At 40.6% G+C, this 19,957-nt stretch overlaps 1 protein-coding gene across 1 annotated transcript in view; it reads right to left on the bottom strand.

Moving 5' to 3' along the window:
* HYDIN (HYDIN axonemal central pair apparatus protein) overlaps nt 1-19,957 on the bottom strand; it is a 419,919-nt gene that overhangs the window by 123,709 nt on the left and 276,253 nt on the right. The window contains 1 exon segment of the mRNA XM_055554109.1: nt 16,878-17,191. Coding sequence (XP_055410084.1) covers nt 16,878-17,191 — 314 coding nt within the window.

Below are 19,957 nucleotides of genomic sequence, written 5' to 3'. Positions count from 1 at the left end.
CCCTCCACTGAATTTGAGACATTGAGAAGATGCCTTAAAAAGAATGAATCTAAAATAAGGTAACTGGAATTCTTCTATAATAACATAAAAACAGTACTAGAAGTTTTATAACACTCAAAATTGAAATGAAAAGGCAGCCCAATTCATTTCTCTATGGGGTAACGTATCTCAGGAAATTGGACTAAATTAAACTGCAAATAGAAGCAGACTGTACGATTCCTCACATGGTGATCACTTTTAAGTTAAATACGAAGAGAGTGAAAAGTCGCCCTTTTCTTGGACTGGAGTCACTTGCAGGCTGACTACAAAGGCAGGAACTTATTTCTGGAAGCTCAGACTGGAAACATGGTGTGAAACCCTCCCATTAGTCCCAGAGGCAAATGTGATCCCCTGTTTTTAGCTGGCCATCATAGCAGGAGAGGAGATTCTAGATAAATGGGCTATGGGAGGCCTGGGGGGGGCTTCCAGGGGCATCAGCATGGAGGATAAGCAGGACGGCTGGGGGCTGAGCTCACATTGTTCTCTTTCATCAGGGGCTTCAGATTTACCAATGGTGTTATATTTATGATGAGGGTGATAAGATGTAGGTGTTGAATTCATTATTATTCTTAAGCTATGTGCATGTGTTATACATGGTTTTGCCTACATGATGTAATTTCACAATAAAACAAGAGTGAATGTCAAGGAACATTGTGGAGTGAGAAAGGGCTTCAGCTGGGTTTGAAATCATTACTGACCTAGAGAGGCAGTTTCAGTTAAGCAACGGGCCAAAAGCCAGCTTAAATTGAAAAAGGCAGTGAAAGGTGTGACTTGTGTACTGTTTTCCTCTGGCTCCTCATACAGAGATGGTGCTTGACACAAGAGGATTAAGAGGAGGGCTTTCCAAAATGTAGAGCACTTGTGCTGAGGGCAAAAAGCTAGAGGCCAAAAATCTCTCTGGTAAGAGAGAGATTACTGATGGAGAGAAGCACAGATGGAAAGTCTGGCCTTGAAAAGCAACAGATGTCAGGAGAAGGAAATGAGATGATGAAAGCGGTAGCCCGAAGAAAAGCAGTATGTGGTGTGGGCTAGAGGGAAGCAAGCTGTCTAGCAGTGCGGTGGGAACCTGGAAGGACGGATGCCTGAGTAACAGGGTGGCTAGGAGCTAGAAGGAAGGACCGATCCAAGAAACACTTTTGAGGAAAAACTGATGGCACGTACTGACCAACTAGGCTGAGGACAGAAGCAGAACCAAAGAAAGATGGTACAAAACCAGATAGGCATAGCCTTGGGAATGTTCAGGATCAATGATCAGTGAGTGACATGTTGCTTTCCAAAGTAACTGTGTTGGTTTAGAAGCCTATTATCAATGCATGTGCTTCTAACCTCCACACCCTCAACAACATTCAGTATGGCCATATTGCATTTAATATGGCGGGTGTGCAATGGTGCCCAGTTGTTGTTTTAATTTCCATTTTCAAGATTACTAATAAGATGGAACATCTTTTGATACGCTTACTGGCCATTCAGATCTCTTCTGTGAAATAACTGCTCATTTCCTCCCTTTTAAAATTGAATTACATGTTTTTTCCTTCAAAGGCATGCTTTATGTACTCTAATAATTTTAAGGTAATATGTATTCTGAAACCTTTTTCAGTTTGTAACTTGTCTTTCATTCTTTTCTATGGTGTAAAAAGGAATAAAAGTTCTCAAATTTAAGGCAGAAACTATGAAAAGTTTCTTTAAGTTTCTGTTATCTTGAACCTTAAGCCTTTTGTTATCTTGTTTAAAAAATTCCCCTTTATTCAGAGATCATCAAGGCATCATCCCACATTTTTTTCATATTTAAAGTTCAGACTTTTATATCTTTAACCCATATGGAATTAATTTTTTGTATAGTGTGAGTTTAGGGATGCATTTAGGCTTTTTTTCCTCCATAGATAGTGGATTGTCCCTAGATCATTCACTGAATATACCATTCCTTCTCCTTTGTTTTATGATTTCAACTTAGTTATGTTCCCATACATGTAGGGGTCTGTTTTTGGACTCTATTCTGTTCTTTAGTCCATTTGCCTATCTGTGCACCAATACCACACTATTAAAATCACTATATTTTCATACTAACGTGTTACCCAGTAGAGAAAGACCTCTCACTTTGGAGGGATTTGACTAGTCTTGTCCCTTTGCTGTTGCACATATATTAATATTTTAGAATCAACCTGTTGGGATTTTGATTATAAGTGCATCAAAACTATAATTTTGGGGAGAAATATAACATCTTTAACAAATTGAGTCTTTTAAAGCAAAGATCATAGTATGTCTCACCTTGTATTTACATCTTTTAAAATGAGTTCTAATAAAATTATTTTATACATAAAGATATTTGCAATGTTTGTTAAATTTATTCCTACATTTAAAATTTTGCATTCTCTTTTTTTTTTTTTTTTTTTTTTTTTTTTAATTTTATTTTATTTTTAAACTTTACATAACTGTATTAGATTTGCCAAATATCAAAATGAATGCAAACTAGTACAGCCACTATGGAGAACAGTGTGGAGATTCCTTAAAAAACTGGAAATAGACATACCTTATGATCCAGCAATCCCACTGCTGGGCATACACACTGAGAAAACCAGAAGGGAAAGAGACACGAGTACCCCAATGTTCATTGCATTCTCTTTTTTATTTGTTGCTGGTACACAGAAATGCATTTGGCTTTTATAACTCATACCCATCCATCATCCTCACTAAATTTTTTTCCTAATTCTAATAATCTGCTATGGATTATTTTGAGTTTTTTATATAAGTAATCATAACATGGCAGTTTCATTTCTTTCTTTCCAAATCTAGCCCCTTTTATTTATTTTTGTATCTTCTTGCGCTGGCCAGGCTTTTTAGTAAATTACTGAATAGAAGTGCAACTTTGTCTTGTTTGTGATGTTAAAGGAAATAATTTTAACATATTATTGTTTTTCAAATTCTCCTTGATGGAGTTGAGGAATTTTCCCATGAACAGTTGTTTAGCTTTATTAAATGGGTTTTCCTTAATCTATTGAAAGGACCATATTTCTTTAAAATAGTAAAGTGATGAATGTTTAGATTTTTCATATCTTGAATCAACCTTGCATTCCTGGAATAAGCCCAACTTGGTCATGATATTCCATCTTTTTATCCTTTGCTGGGTTCAGTTTGCTAACATTTTGGTGGATATTTTGCATTCACATTTGTTAATTAATGAGTGATAATTACATGAAATATTTATGTCTCTGATCTGGCTTAATTGGTTTTGGCTAGTTTAGTTTCAAAAAATGACTTAAGTAATATTTTCTCTTTTATTTCTCAAGAGTTATGTAAGTTTGTGAGTTGTGTAAACAAAGGAAGCCATCAACAAAATGAAAAGACGTACTTAATACTTGCAAATGATATCACCAATAAGGGGTTAATACCCAAAATATATAAACAGCTCATACAACTCAACATCAAAAAAACAAACAATTTAATTTAAAAATAGGCAGAATACCTGAATAGACATTTTCCCAGAGAAGACATGCAGATGTCCAACAGGCACACAAAGGGATGTTCAACATCATTAATTATCAGAGAAATGCAAATTTTTGAAACTATAATGAGCTATCACCGCACACCTATCAGAAGAGTTATAAAAAGGAACACAAATAACAAATGCTGGAAAGGATGTGAAGAAAAGGGAATCCTCAAATATTGCTGATGGAAACATAAGTTGATGCAGCCACTGTGAAAAACAGTATGGAGGTTTCTCAAGAACCTAAAAATAAAACTATCGTATGACCTGCCAATTCCATTCCTAGGTATATATTGGAAAAAAACCAAAAACATGAATTTGAAAAGATACATGTACCTCAGTGTTCGTAGCATCATTATTTACAATTGCCAAGATACAGAAGCAACCTAAGTGTCGATCAACAAATGAATGTATAAAGATGTCATCTATATGTATATATATATATATACACATGTGTGTGTGTGTGTGTGTGTGTTTGTATAATGGAATACTTATCAGCCATAAAAGAAGGAAATTGTGCCATTTCCAACAACATGGATGGATAACAACATTATGCTAACTGAAATAAGTCACACAGAGAAAGACAAATACTATATGATATCATATTTGAGGAATCTAAAAAATACAACAAACTAGTGAATATAACAAAAAAGAAACAGAGTCACAGATATAGAGAACAAAATAGTGGTTACGAGTGGGGAGAGGGAAGATGGGATGGGCAATATTGGGGTAGGGAAGTAAAAGTTAGAAACTATTATGTACAAAATAAACTACAAGGACATACTGTATAACATGGAAAACATAGCTAATATTTTATAATAACTACTAGTGGAATATAACCTTTAAAATTGTGAATCATTATATTATACACCTGTAATTTATACAATATTATACATCAACTGTACTTCAATAAAAAAAATAAGTAATATAAAAATAATTTGTGTAAGCTGGGAATTATTTGTTCCTTGAATGCTTGGAAAAACTTGCTTTTGTCTATCAGGACTACTGTTTTATTATAGAAAGACTTGAAACTATTCAATTTCTTCAATGATTAAAAGACTATTTGGATTTCTTTTTTTAAAGTTAGTCTTCAAAAGTTGTATTTTTCTAGGAATTTATCCAATTTTTCAAAATTTTCCATAAAGTTACTCATGAAAATTTCAGCTTTTTAATATCTGCTATAATTGTAGTTATGTTACTTGTGTATTCCTAGCAATAGTTGAGTCTTTTTTTGGTTAGTCTTGCTTGAATCTATCAATTTTATTGATAGTCTCTTCAAATAGCCAACTCCTGGCTTTGTTGATTCTTTGTATTTTATTTAATTTTCTCTTTCATTAGTTTCTGGTCATACATTTAGTATTTCCTTCTGTCTATGCTCTTTGACTTTATTTATTATCTATTTACCCAACTTCTAAAGGTGTAAATGTTCAACTCAATTTTCAGCCTCCCTTCTTTTATAACATAAGCATCTAAAGTAGAGTTTGTCAATGGAAGCACTATCAATATTTCGAATAGATAATTCTTTGTTGTTGGGGGCTGTCCTGTGAATTCAAAAATGCTGAGCAGCATGCCTGGCCTGTCCCCACAAAATGGGTGAAAATATTTGCAAAGTGACTGACTGACAAGGGATTAATCGCCAAAATATACAAACAGCTCATGCAATTCTACGTCAAAAAAACAAACAACCCAATCAAAAAATGGGGAGGAGATCCAAATAGACATTTCTCCAAAGAAGATATACAGATGGCCAAAAAGCATATGAAAAAATGTTCAACATCACTAATTATCACTAGAAATGCAAATCAAAACTATGAGGTATAACCTTACATGAGTCAAAATGTCCATCATCAAAAAAATCTACAAACAGTAAGTGCTGAAGAGGGTGTAGAGAAAAAGGGACCCTCCTACACTGTTTGTGGGAATGTAAACTGGTACAACCACTATAGAGAACAGTATGGAGATTCCCTAAAAAACAGAACTACCTTATGATCCAACAATCTCACTCCTGGGCATATATATCTGAATAAAACCATACTTAGAAAAGATACATGCACCCCAATGTTCTCTGCAGCACTATTTACAGTAGCTGAGACACGGAAGTTACCTACATGTCCATCAACAGAGGAATGGATAAAGAAGATGTGGCACATACATATAATGGAACATTTACTCAGTCATAAAAGAACAAAATAATGCCATTTGTAGCAAAATGGATGCACCTAGAGATAGATGATCACACTAAAGACAGAGAAAGATAAATACCATATGATATCACTCATATGTGGAATCTAATTTTTAAAAATGATACTAATAAACTTATTTATAAAACAAACAAGACTTACAGATATTGAAACCCAAAGAGGAAGCATGGGGAGGTGGAGTTTGGGATTAACATACACATACTACCATATATTGGAGAAGGAAATGGCAACCCACTCCAGTATTCTTGCCTGGAAAATCCCATGGACAGAGGAGCCTGGCAGGCTATACTCCATGGCGTCACAAGAGTTGGACACGACTTAGCAACTAAACCACCACCCACCACTACTATATAAAAGATAGATAACCAACAAGGACCTACTGTATAGCCAGAAGAAACTACTCAAATTCTGTGATAACCTATATGAGAAAAGAAGATGAAAAAGAATGAACATATGTATATACATAACTGAATCATCTGAAACTAACACAACATTGTAAATCAACTATAATCCAATAAAAATTTTTTATAACTACACTTCAGCTTTTATTACCACTATTTTTTTTTTTCCATCCTCATTCAATCTGTTGTTCTTGTTTATCTACTAAGTTGTGTCTGACTCTTTGTGACCCCATGGACTATAGCCCACTAGGCACCTCTAACCATGGGGTTTTCCCGGCAAGTATACTGGAGTGGATTGTGATTTCCTTCTCCAGAGGCTCTTCCCAACCCAGGGATCAAACCCACATCTTCTGCATTGCAGGTGGATTCTTTACTGATGAGCCACCAGGGAAGCCCATCATTCAATCTAAGTATTTACTAAATTTCATTGTGATTTTTTTCACCCTAGATTATTCAGAAGTGTATTTTAAAATGTCTAGGCCTATGTACTTGTTTATTTGTTTTTAAATATCTATTTGTTATCAATTTCTAACATATTTGTTGACATTTGCTTTAAGCCCTAGAATATGGTAATTTTTCATAAATGTTCCATAGGGCTGGACGAGGTTTTTCTTAGTGGGATGTTCAACATATATCAATTATATTGAGCCTGTTAATTGTGTTCAAGCTGTCTGTAGCAGAGTTGTCTAACAAAACTTTCTGCAGTGATGAAATGTTCTATATCTATGGTATTAAATACAATAACCACTAACCCACATGTGGTTATCAGCACTTAAAATGTGGCGAGTGTGACAAAGGAGCTGCATTTTTAATTAAAAAAATTTTAATTTAAATAGCTACATGAGCCTTGGTGGCTACTCCATGGGGCAATGAAAACTATATAGTCTTGCTGATTTTCTGTCTGCTTGAGAGAGTGTTATTAAAGACAGTAGATTTGTCTCCTTCTACTTGTGGTCCTCTGAGTATCTGCTTCAAGTGTTTTGAAGTTATGTTTTGAGACATGTGGAGTTTAGATTTATTATATCTTTCTGGTGAACTGAACTTTTAAAAAATGACCTAGTAACTTTCTTGATCTCTAGCAATGCTTTTTTTTTGTTTCAAAGTCTATTTTTACAGTTGCCAGGGCGGGGGTGGGGGGAAGTGGGGAGGAGGGGAGGGATACACTGGGAGATTGGGATTGGCATATACACACTACTATATAGAAAAGAGATAACTAATAAGGACCTATTTTAAAGCACAGGGAACTCTACTCAATACTCTGCAATGACCTATATGGGAAAAGAATCTAAAATTTTCAAGAGTGGATATATATATGTGTATAACTGATTCACTTTGCTGTGCAATAGAAACAACACTGTAAACCAACTATTCACGAATAAAAATTTAAAAATGATAATACAAAATTAAGTATATTTTAACTGACGTGTCAGTTAAAATATAGTATTTTTTAACAGAAATGGTATGGACCTAACAGAAGCAGAAGATATTAAGAAGAGGTGGCAAGAATACACAGAAAAACTGTACAAAAAAGAGCTTCATGACCAAGATAATCACGATGGTGTGATCACTCACCTACAGCCAGACATCCTGGAATGTGAAATCAAGTGGGCCTTAGAAAGCACCACTACGAACAAAGCTAGTGGAGGTGATGGAATTCCAGTTGAGCGATTTCAAATCCTGAAAGATGATGCTGTGAAAGTGCTGCACTCAATATGCCAGCAAATTTGGAAAACTCAGCAGTGGCCACAGGCCTGGAAAAGGTCCGTTTTCATTCCAATCCCAAAGAAAGGCAATGCCAAAGAATGCTCAAACTACAGCACAATTGCACTCATCTCACACGCGAGTAAAGTAATGCTCAAAATTCTCCAAGCCAGGCTTCAGCAATACGTGAACCGTGAACTTCCTGATGTTCAAGCTGGTTTTAGAAAAGGCAGAGGAATCAGAGATCAAATTGCCAACATGTGCTGGATCATGGAAAAAGCAAGAGAGTTCCAGAAAAACATCTACTTCTGCTTTATTGACTATGCCAAAGCCTTTGACTGTGTGGCTCACAATAAACTGTGGAAAATTCTGAAAGAGATGGAAATCCCAGACCACCTGACCTGCCTCTTGAGAAACCTATATGCAGGTCAGGAGGCAACAGTTAGAACTGGACATGGAAAAACAGACTGGTTCCAAATAGGAAAAGGAGTACGTCAAAGCTGCATAGTGTCACCCCGCTTATTTAACTTTTATGCAGAGTACCATGAGAAACGCTGGGCTGGAAGAAGCACAAGCTGGAATCAAGATTGCCAGGAGAAATATCAATAACCTCAGATATGCAGATGACACCACCCTCATGGCAGAAAGTGAAGAGGAACTTTCTTGATGAAAGTAAAAAGCCTCTTGATGAAAGTAAAAGAGGAGAGTGAAAACGTTGGCTTAAAGCTCAACATTCAGAAAACGAAGATCATGGCATCTGGTCCCATCACTTCATGGGAAATAGATGGGGAAACAGTGGAAACAGTGTCAGACTTTATTTTTGGGGGCTCCAAAATCACTGCAGATGATGACTGCAGCCATGAAATTAAAAGACACTTAGTCCTTGGAAGGAAAGTTATGACCAACCTAGATAGCATATTGAAAAGCAGAGACATTGCTTTGCCAACAAAGGTCCGTCTAGTCAAAGCTATGGTTTTTCCTGTGGTCATGTATGGATGTAAGAGTTGGACTGTGAAGAAGGCTGAGCGCCGAAGAATTGATGCTTTTGAACTGTGGTGTTGGAGAAGACTCTTGAGAGTCCCTTGGACTGCAAGGAGATCCAATCAGTCCATTCTAAAGGAGATCAGCCCTGGGTGTTCTTTGGAAGGAATGATGCTAAAGCTGAAACTCCAGTACTTTGGCCACCTCATGCAAAGAGTTGACTCACTGGAAAAGACCCTGATGCTGGGAGGGATTGGGGGCAGGAGGAAAAGGGGACGACAGAGGATGAGATGGCTGGATGGCATCACCAACTCAACAGACGTGAGTCTGAGTGAACTCTGGGAGTTGGTGATGGACAGGGAAGCCTGGCGTGCTGTGATTCATGGGGTCGCAAAGAGTCGGACACGACTGAGCGACTGAACTGAACTGAACTGACGTGTCATAGGTTTGTCAGAACTCCCCCTCAGGATATGCCTGTTTTATCCTTTCCCATCCTTTTACATTACCATGTCCTTATTTTTCAGATATCTCTTTTTAAAATAATTGTGAGTAAAATCCAGAAGCACAGCCATTTTCTTAGCTAGTTTAATTTACATTGATTTCAATTACTGATACATTTGGATTTATTTTATCATTTTATTTTGTAATTTTTAAAAATTTTCTCTGTATCTTCTCCATGTCACCCCTTCCCCTAATTTTTAAATTTATCTTTGGATTGACTGTAATTGTCCCCTTTACTTTTTCCCTCTTCTGGAACAATTCAAAGACCTAAAATCTTTGATTTGTCCTCTTTCATAGTGAACAGTATTTCAGTCCTATATTGAAATATTTACCCCCCAGATTTTACATTACTATTATCATTTTATGTAGTTAATGGAGTTTAACTTTACCCATAATGTATCATTTTCTTAGTTCAGAAATCTTTCTTGAATCTTAGACATTATATCAGATAATTTTCCTTCTTTCTTAAGTATACCCATAGAAGTGTCTTTAATGAGTCTGTCCCTCCTTTAATGGGCCTGCTGATAATGACCTCTTGCAGTTACAGTTATTCTAAGGACTGCTGTTTCTGGTTCACAGTAGCCCATGTCACTCTCTTAATTTAAACCCTTCCATAGCTTTTCACCACATTTTGGAAGAAAAATGAAATTTCTTAGCATGACCTGACTGGCCCTGCAGAACCTTCCAGTCATATTGTTACCATTTCCCTGGCTCATGGGCTTCTGATGTCATGACCTTTTTACTCTTCGAATGTTTACTCATACATTTGCTGATTTAAACTTTTTTTAACTAAAGACTGTTATGAGCTGAATTCAAGGTCCCCCTTGAAATACTATGTTGAAGTTCTAATCCCCAGTACCTCTGCCCCACTGCTCAGGGGATATTCTTAGGTCAACTGCCCCTCAACCCTCAGCCATACATGACTCAGAAGAACAGGTCACAGGACATCCTGAACTGGTGAGGGAGGCCACGGAGGTTCTGGTTAAGTCTCACCCCTTATCCCTCAGGCCTCCACGCTCTTTCTTAACCTCATCTAGACTAATCCTTTAGGTGTGCTGCCTACTTCCTGCCGGCATCAGCTTATGGTGGTCTTCTACAGCAGCAAAAGGAAGCTCATACAGGTGAAGGGTTAGTCCCTGGTGCCCCTGGAGTCATTCTTTGGGCTGTAAAATCATCATTCTGGCTCAAATACAAGCAGGGGGAGAATTAGGGCAAAAAGGGGGGGTGGGAGGGGCATATGAGCTTGACTTGGCACTTTGTCTGAAGCCATCTGTGGCCACTTCTGTTCCCTTTTTTGACCTTCTTGCTCCCTCAACAGAGCTGCTTGTCCTCTAGCCCTCAGGCTCCATAATTTCTTGTACAAACTTCCTGGAAGGCGGAAAAGAAAAAACCATGACTGCAGAAGTTTAAAGGATTCCAAGAGGTTCAGGGCCTGGGGGGAAGGGAGAGGGTTATTTATGAAAGGGATAAATGCTCAGGCCAGCAAGAGATAACCTGTGGCCCTCAGGCTCTGTAGCTTTTGACTGATTTCAGGAGAAGGTATCTCCAAGCCAACTCTGGGACCCTTCTTCTCAAATAGGTCCTGTGTTTGCACAGGGGTGCCAATCCACTGATTTCCTCAATAAAGGAATGACCATAACACCTGACATTTCCTGATCATTTATTACGTGATGGACGAAGATCTAAGCTCTGAGTAGGGGTGGAGTCAATCCTCACCACGTCCATATGTGGGAGGTGCCATTACAATCGCCCTCGTTTCAGATGAGGAAGCCGAGGCTCAGGGACCCTCAGCCATCCACCAAGTCAGGTGGGGCAGGTGGCTGAGTGGGAGGCTGCCTCAGAGGCTAGGCTCTCAGCGTACTGAGCAGCCCTGGAAGGCTGTGGTGCAAGGATACCCAGTGCCTGCCCCAAGGGACTCAATCAAATTATTTTTGTTTTGAAAGAAAAATAAAGCCTCGTTTTATTTTCCCCCTAAACATTTTTGTTTTCTTGATTGGGCCTTTGGGCAAAGCAAGGGCTTGTCCTTGACCCTGAGTCTGGGCTTACCTGGCTGTGGAGAGGAGTGGTGGGGAGGACAGGGAGGCAAGCTGGGCCTGGCCATCCTGCCCACACTTGGCCTGTGAAGGCTCGGCTTCAGCCTTGGTGAATGTGGCCTGGTACAGGGAAGTGAGTTTCTACCCTTTAGAAGGAAAAGGGGTCTGAGTCCATTATGTCGGTGTCTAAAGATCCTGTGGTTCTAACGCTTAGGGTCCTGGGGAGGGTTTCGCTTAGCAGCCCTTGGTGGGAAGGAACAGAGATGAAGGAACCTTTTGAGACCTGAAAACAGCCACCAATTGCAGATTTTTCTTTCAAGTGTCATCTTGGAGACACATGCACTTCATAAACATATAGTGCTCACAACAACTCTTTTCGGTTTCTGCATCACCCCCTTCTACAGGTAAGTAAACCAGGGCACAGGAGCACAGACCTAGGAGGACATAACCAGCCATGTCCAATTCCACAGCCCAGGACCTCAACTACCACTGACTCCGTGTCTTTTAAAAAGTTCCACTTCCAAGGCAAGACAGAGTGAGGGGTGATGAAGAAACAGAGAGAAGCCTCCAGGCAATGAGCGTCCCTCTATCGCGCTTCCAGCCGTTCCACTCTCCTCTTACAATCACAATATTGGATAAATGATGCTCACCACAGAAAAATCAGTGTGAGAACAATACATGTTCTTTTGCTGTCAGGCTGGGCTCCCTTAGGCTCTTGTATTTGATTTATTTATAATCTGGTTTGGAAATGAAAAGGCAAAGCTGTCCTTGGGGACCACGTGGTCCACATGCTCGAAGTTCTAACATCGCGTTAGCCTGCAGCTCTTAGTCTGGGCACAGATGCCAGCTGAGCCAGCATCTGCTTGGCTCTCTTTGGTCTCTTCAGAGCAAAGCCTGGTTTGAGTGTGGGTGTTCCTTTGCTCTCCTTCTACACGGATGCCATGAAACATCATGTTCTTATCCAGCTGAGCAGTCAGGCCAAAGAAAGGGTACATTCCTACAGCGCTGGCCAGGCCGGCAGCCGTGCCCAGCACTGATGTGTCACCCAGCTTCCTCACTACACGTGAGCAACTGGACTGTCATCTACCAGAGTCAGTCTAGAACCCTGTCATGCACAGGGACTCACATAGATGAGTGGGTTTCAGACAATGGCAGGCTTACAGAGTGCACAGCAAACACACTTGCCCACTTCACTTCTTTGTTTTTATGTGTTACATGAGATGGAAAAATTTTTGGAACAGAAATTATGCTCCAACAAGAGAGATGCTTTGAATGTCGGAGTCAGAATTGCCTACAAAATCTCACACATATACACAAACTCCCAAATGCACAGACACATGTCTGCACACATGTACACACACACTCCCTTCGGTGTGATATATGTGTGCTGTGACAGGTAGGAATATTGACAGTGTCGAGATCTCCTCATATCCTGTCTAATAAAAAGGAAAATCCTCTTGTATGCTCTTGTTTCATTAGTTGTGGGGGTTAGAGGAACTCTGATTGGAAATGAAAGGTTTGTGTTGGTATATCTGATAAGAGTGACCTTTAGTCAATGAGTGGTTCATGCTTTCCTGACAGGCTGTACAGACAGAGTCTGTCTGGACAGCAAGTGGCATTTTTTTCTACACAAGGTGACATTTATGCCTTGAACCTTTCCATTTGGCAGGTGCCAGGAAGCTCACAGAAAAGAATGTTAAACCAGTTATGAAATGACTCTCCTCTCACTACAAATACCAGGGGCAGGGAGAGAAGTTGATTAATTAAAAAATATTCTTTCAAGACTCACTCTGTGCTATGGACTGTGCTGGGCCCAGGGATAAAGAGGCCACAGGTCAGATGCGCTCCCTAGTCTCACAGGGATTAAGAGCCAGCAGGGGAGTTGAACCTTAGCCAGAGTTCAAATGTGATGAGTCATGGAGGAGACAGGCTACCAGTGCCTATGACAGGGGATCTCCAGTAGGGAAGGGTCTTAGAGAAGGCTTCTCAGGGAAGGAAGTTTAAGCTGAGACTTGACAAGGCAGCAGGGCTAGCTAAGTGAGCAGGTAGAGCTTCCAGCAGAGAGAAGGCATGAGGCAATAACAGCACGGGGCAGGAAAGAGGCTGGCATGTGAGCAAACAGAAAGATGTCAAGGTGGTAGTGGACAGCAGAGTGAGGAACACTTGGAGAGGAATGCAGGGGTGGTACATGTTGAGCCTTGAAGAATACAGTGAGTATTTGTACTTAATCTCAAAAAGCACGGGTGTCCTTAAAGGCTGAAAACCCAGTCAGAGGCTATCACAATGGTCCAGGGAAGAGGCAAGGGTACCTTCAATTAGTGTAACAACCATGGAAATGGGAATGAGAGGTTTTTAGAAGGTGGAGTAGGTAGAATTTGGTGATGGATTTGATGGGGCACATGGGATAAGAAAGAGGAAGAAATCTGGATGCCTCCCAGGAGGACGGTGGGGTCATTTACTGGAACAGGGGCCCTGGAGGAGAAGCAGGGAGGCGATTGAGCCTGAGTTTGGAGTGGGGTACACTGGACATGAGTCACCTGTGAAACAGCCAAGAGGAGATGTCAAGAAGGCAAACTTGCAACTCCGAGGGTTCTAGGAGGAGATACATATTCAGAAGCCTCTGCCACAGGAGCTGAGTGAAGCTGTGGGTGGGGCGACTCCAGGAGGAGCAGAGGGCCTAGGAGGGAGCCCTGTGCCCCCACAACTCCAGCTGTTGCTGGCCAAGAGCTGCGGAATAGTCAGTCGAGGGGACAAGAGGAAAAGCAGGAGAGTATGGTGCTATTCAAGACATGAAAGGAATTATGTTTCAGGAAGGAAGGGTTGGACAACTGTGCTGAATGCTGCTAAGGGTTATTTTTTCCAAGAAAACCTGTCTCTGTCACTCTCCTGATTACAAATCTCACCAGTGCCTCCAAGAAAGAGTCTAAGGTCCTTATCATGGAATCCCAGGCCTCTCACGTGCTTCCGCCAGTCTACCTGCCCAGAGTCCTCTCCCTGACTGCCCCCCTACAGATGAAGTCTGTGCCATGGCCACTGTGGACACTGACAAGTGTGTGCCATCTGCTTTTCCCGCATTCCTCCCACCATACTGCAGCTTTTGTCTGGAGCTGTGCCCCACTCCCACCCTTTCAGCCCACGCGGTTCTCAGTCACCAGTGCAGCCCGTGGCATGGGGCACACAATCAGGTCAATGCTAACCAAGTGCTTCACCCTCTCCCGACGGGACTGGTGAGGGAAGAGGACAGGAGAGGTGATTTAAGATGGTGCCATCAGAGTGAATCTCCTGGAAGTTCTGGGACCAAGGCTCATCTTCCTTTCCAGTGGCTCAGAATTGCACAGACATGGCCCCAGGAGTGCTGGCAGCTCTGAGAACATGGCTAACACGTGAAGGAGAGCAGAGCTGAGACAGGGAGACTGGCACCAGGGACATTCTTTGCGTCTTTCCTTTAAGCCAGGCCAGAAGCCAAAATGAACTTGGAATTTTGAGCTGTGGCAACCAGTGAATGAACTCTGTTTTTCGTTTTTACATAGAGCCAGGTTTCCTGTCACTTGGGACAGAATCCATGAATCCTAACTTCTATACCTGCTATTTCTGTAACTGAGAATGTTTCTGGGCTTCTCTGACTAGAGCATTTAACTGTGCTTCTCAGCGCAGTCTTCTCTGACTCCTGTGAGCACTCATCCCCGTGGCTTCTCATAGAGCCTGACACCACCACGTGCCCACCGTGGTTTACACACCTGCTCCCCCAACAGCCTCAGTCCAGGGATCATGCCTTACTTCTGTATCTCTGATGCCTCACTAAGTATTTGGTGTATAAGAGTCACTTATCAAATGGTTTCTGAGAGACTCTCTGAATGAACAAATGAAATATAAGCAAGAGGCTCAATATCAAGATATTAGAAGACAAAGAAGAAAGGGAAATAAAGGTCAAATGAGTGCTTAAGCCAATGAAAAATTAAGTGTATCACCTCTAGTACTGGCCAAGTACATTTTCAAAATGTCATCATTTTAAATTATGGAAATGGCTTCTCGAAAACAAAAAAATAAATAAAGCATGTCCCCTGCTCCCAGATGGAATAAATTCATTTAGCTGTGTTTCATCAGAATAACTTCTACAATCTGGTAGTCGAAACTCATTAGGTCAGGTTGACTGATTTTTCCATAATTATTTTAAACGTTCACCATCTACAAAATTTCATCCCAAACCTGAACAGTCAGTCGTTGGCACCTAAATGAGTAGGCTCCATCACTCAGGCCCTGAACCGGCTTCAGTGCTACACTGGGTTATCATCAGATGTTTATGGAAGACATCCAGAGCAAGCCATAGTTACCATGGAAACAGGCATGCTAAAGGAAAGGATGGCTGTCATACACAAGATGAGACTGTGTATAGGAAGCATCGACTAGCCAAGAAACAACATGAGATATTCTCAGTTAAGAATGGCTGTTCATATTCAGGTGTTGAAAACTGAGCTGTCCAAACATCCAGCAGGGAAACATGCAGAAGCCCATTCATCCTGGCCACCAATGTGGGTTTTGACCCAGATGAAACTGTTACTAAGGCCTGAATGAAATAGGCTGTTTCCGTTTCTATAAAGGAGTGTTTTTCAAATCAAGTTGGATTTAGCTTCTAAGTGAAAAGGAGAGACACTTTTAAACCTAAATATTGTGAAGACAGCTTTTCCCTTTCAGTGCTTGCCATCTCTCACATACACTCCCACGTATGACTATATGTCTATACATATAATGTACATTTATGGGCCAGGACAAAACCCACTGAAATATGCAGAAGGTAGAGTTTAGAGGAGCACACGCCTCATGCATTGTCCTACTCGGTTTGTGCTTTGAGTTTGAAATGCTTATTAAGGAAACTCGACAAAGACTATTTTTAGTGATAAATCTCTAATGATCCAACCACTAGATTCAAAATTAGAGCAGGCTTAGGGATATCACTTTGTTCGTCTAGTGGCAATTGGGGCTTTCAAGGATATTTTATCTGCTGTTCCTGTGAAACCTAGGATGGACCATGGCTCTTTGTTCCTCTGTCGGTGATTAGTTGTGGAACTTTATCCCAACTGAAAGTGTTATTGAGGGCTTCCCTGGTGGTCCAGCAGTTAAGAATCTGCCAGCCAATGCAGGCAACACTGGTTCAGTCCTGGTTTGGGAAGATTCCACGTGCCGTGGAACAACTAAGCTCATAAACCACAACTACTGAAGCCTGTGCTCTAGAGCCCAAGAGCTGTAACAACTGAAGGACCACACACCCTAGAGCCTGTGCTCTGCAACAAGAGAGGCCACCACAGTGAGAAACCCAGGCATCGCCACTGAAGAGTAGCCCCTGCTTGTTGCAACTAGAGAAAGCGCGCATGCAGCAAAGAAAACCCAGCAAAGCCAGAAATAAATAAACAGAAGTTAAAAAAGGAAAATATTCATGGAAGACCAGGACTCAGAATACAGGAAACTCAGTGCAAAGTCCAAAGGAGATTTAAAAAAATGAAAGCACAGGAGAGCTCTGCAGGATTGCCCTGCTGGTTGGTACCTTATCTGATTTTCCTCATCGTCCACCAGGAAGAACCAGCGAAACTTCACAACCAGGGGGCTGCAGTTGGTGATCATGACGTAGCGGATCACCTCAGTGTCATTCAAGATACAGCCAAAATCCAGCTCCATGGTCTCAAAGGTGAGGTTGGGGTAATTCACTTCTCCACGCAGGTGCAGGATGTCCACTTGAGGGTGCTCCACATACTTGATGGCTAAAACTTCTTCGGCCACCCAGTTGTTCAGATCATTTTTGTAGGAAGGGTCAAATCTGACCAGCAGGTCTTTCACTTCACCGACCTCCAGTTTAACAGGCTACAAAAAAGATAATGGGGAATTACCAACCTCTACACTATGCATTTCCAATCTGATATATAGGACAAGCAAAGTTATTTACACATCAAGGCTGTATACTGTTACCCTGCTTATTTAACTTATATGCAGAGTACATCATGAGAAACGCTGGGCTGGAAGAAGCACAAGCTGGAATCAAGATTGCCGGGAGAAATATCAATAACCTAAGATATGCAGATGACATCACCCTTATGGCAGAAAGTGAAGAAGAACTAAAGAGCCTCTTGATGAAAGTGAAAGAGGAGAGTGAAAACGTTGGCTTAAAGCTCAACATTTAGAAATTTAAGATCATGGCATCTGGTCCCATCACTTCATGGCAAATAGATGGGGAAACAGTGGAAACAGTATCAGACTTTATTTTTTGGGGCTCCAAAATCATTGCAGATGGTGACTGCAGCCATGAAATTAAAAGACGCTTACTCCTTGGAAGGAAAGTTATGACCAACCTAGATAGCGTGTTAAAAAGCAGAGACATTACTTTGCCAACAAAGGTCCGTCTAGTCAAGGCTATGGTTTTTCCAGTGGTCATGTATGGGTTTGAGAGTTGGACTGTGAAGAAAGCTGAGCACCAAAGAACTGATGCTTTTGAACTGTGGTGTTGGAGAAGACTCTTGAGAGTCCCTGGGACTTCAAAGAGATCCAACCAGTCCATCCTAAAGGAGATCAGTCCTGGGTGTTCATTGGAAGGACTGATGCTGAAGCTGAAACTCCAATACTTTGGCCACCTCATGCGAAGAGTTGACTCATTGGAAAAGACCTTGATGCTGGGAGGGATTGGGGGCAGGAAGACAAGGGGACGACAGAGGATGAGATGGCTGGATGGCATCACCGACTCAATGGACATGGGTTTGGGTGGACTCCGGGAGTTGGTGATGGACAGGGAGGCCTGGCGTGCTGTGATTCATGGGGTCGCAAAGAGTCAGACACAACTGAACGACTGAACTAAACTGACTGATGTGCACACACATATATATACATACATACAGACACACACATTAGCAAGAAACACATACATACATACATACATATATGTAAATATATATATACATACACACACACACTTTATCCATAACCATGCATCCACAGTTTACATAAACAGCTGACATACTGATAGCAATATCTATATGTAGCCATCTCTATCTCAATCTCTATGCACACACATATTTTTCAATAGTTGAAAATGAAAGCAAGAAAAGTTTGGAGAAAAATGATTTGAAAGAAGAGATTTTGATAAACGTTGTGAGGTTCTAAGGACTGAGGAGTTGTGAAAGGAAAGTCTGCAATGAATAGCTATTATAAAATATTCTGAAAATAATATAAAAACTGAAAATAAATTAGATTGCAAAACGCTCTTCCTAGATAAGTGGGAAATGTTCTTTGCTTAAGAAAATTTTTAAAAAGGCTTTCTAAAGGACTGGGGGAGGGGTTCTGTAGACGGTGACCCAGAAAGGGATAGATTAGGTAATTTAATTTCTTTTCTAACGTCTGCAATTCTAACACTTCGCACAGTGTTATTCACTTTCCGCTGTTTTCTATTCAACTTAAAATGACACTCCAGAGCTGTACAGAGTTTGTTCGGGAGATTGTGTTTGTTCTCTTCTCTGATTCAAATCCCCATGTGTTCCTTGATACCAAGGCCACAGAAACACCTTCCCATAGAAAGCCTGGCCCTGAGTTCGCTTTTTTAGGAATCCCTTAATCCCCACATTTAATCGGCATGAAAGCCACCTCCTGGTTTTGTAGAAAGTGCCCTGAGGAAGTCAGGAAGAATACAACACAAGAACAAATCTGTTTACAGAGCACTTTCCTCTCCACTGAGTTTTAAGGTTCAGGTATTTAACCGTGTGCTTCACTGACATGATCAGACGGCTTCAGTGGATAAAACCAATTACCCGATTGAAGAGTCAGAGAGAGGGTAATGACTCCCCAGTTGGCTAATCTCCTCTGGGAGCCTTGGCAGCCACTTGGCACAGGTGGCTTGGCACAGTTTAGACGCCATTCTTGTAGACCATGGCACCTGCAGCACTAGGCATTGCAATGCTTAGTGTTTAAATACAAAAGCACGAAGAAGAAGTCACAAACTTACCCAAAATTTCACCAGATATTATTTCTCAGAGATCATATTTGGTAAAACATTAGTCCAGACATGATGAATGGATAAATAAAATTTTACAAAAATGGAATTAGACTAATTTATTTTAAAAATCATGTTTTCACTTTTAAAATTATGAAAAATTCTTATTTAAGAGATATTAATTGTAAGATCATGGACTCTGGAGCCAGACTGCTTGGGTTCAAATTCTGGCTCTGCCAGTTAGTTACTCGGTGAACTTGGGCGAAGTTGCTTGTCTTTCCTAGTCTTTAGTTTCTCCATCTATAAAACAGGAGCAGTAATAGTACCTAACTCTTTTCTAAGAGGATTAAATGAGTTAATATATTGGTGATATGTTCACAGCAGTGCCTGGCACATAGTGTAGGGTATATAAATGCCAGTTATTACATATCAGTGAACATCAACATTTTAGGAATCAGTGAACTAAAATGTACTGGAAAGGGCGAATTTAACTCAGAAGACCATTATATCTACTACTGTGGGCAAGAATCCCTTAGAAGAAATGGAGTAGCCCTCATAGTCAACAGAGTCCCAAATGCAGTACTTGGATGCAATCTCAGAAACAACAGAATGATCTCCATTCGTTTCCAAGGCAAACCATTTAATATCACAGT

The sequence above is a fragment of the Bubalus kerabau genome, chromosome 17, assembly GCF_029407905.1.
Source record: "Bubalus kerabau isolate K-KA32 ecotype Philippines breed swamp buffalo chromosome 17, PCC_UOA_SB_1v2, whole genome shotgun sequence".
Lineage (NCBI taxonomy): Eukaryota > Metazoa > Chordata > Mammalia > Artiodactyla > Bovidae > Bubalus > Bubalus kerabau.
This window is presented reverse-complemented; position numbering and strand designations above follow the sequence as displayed.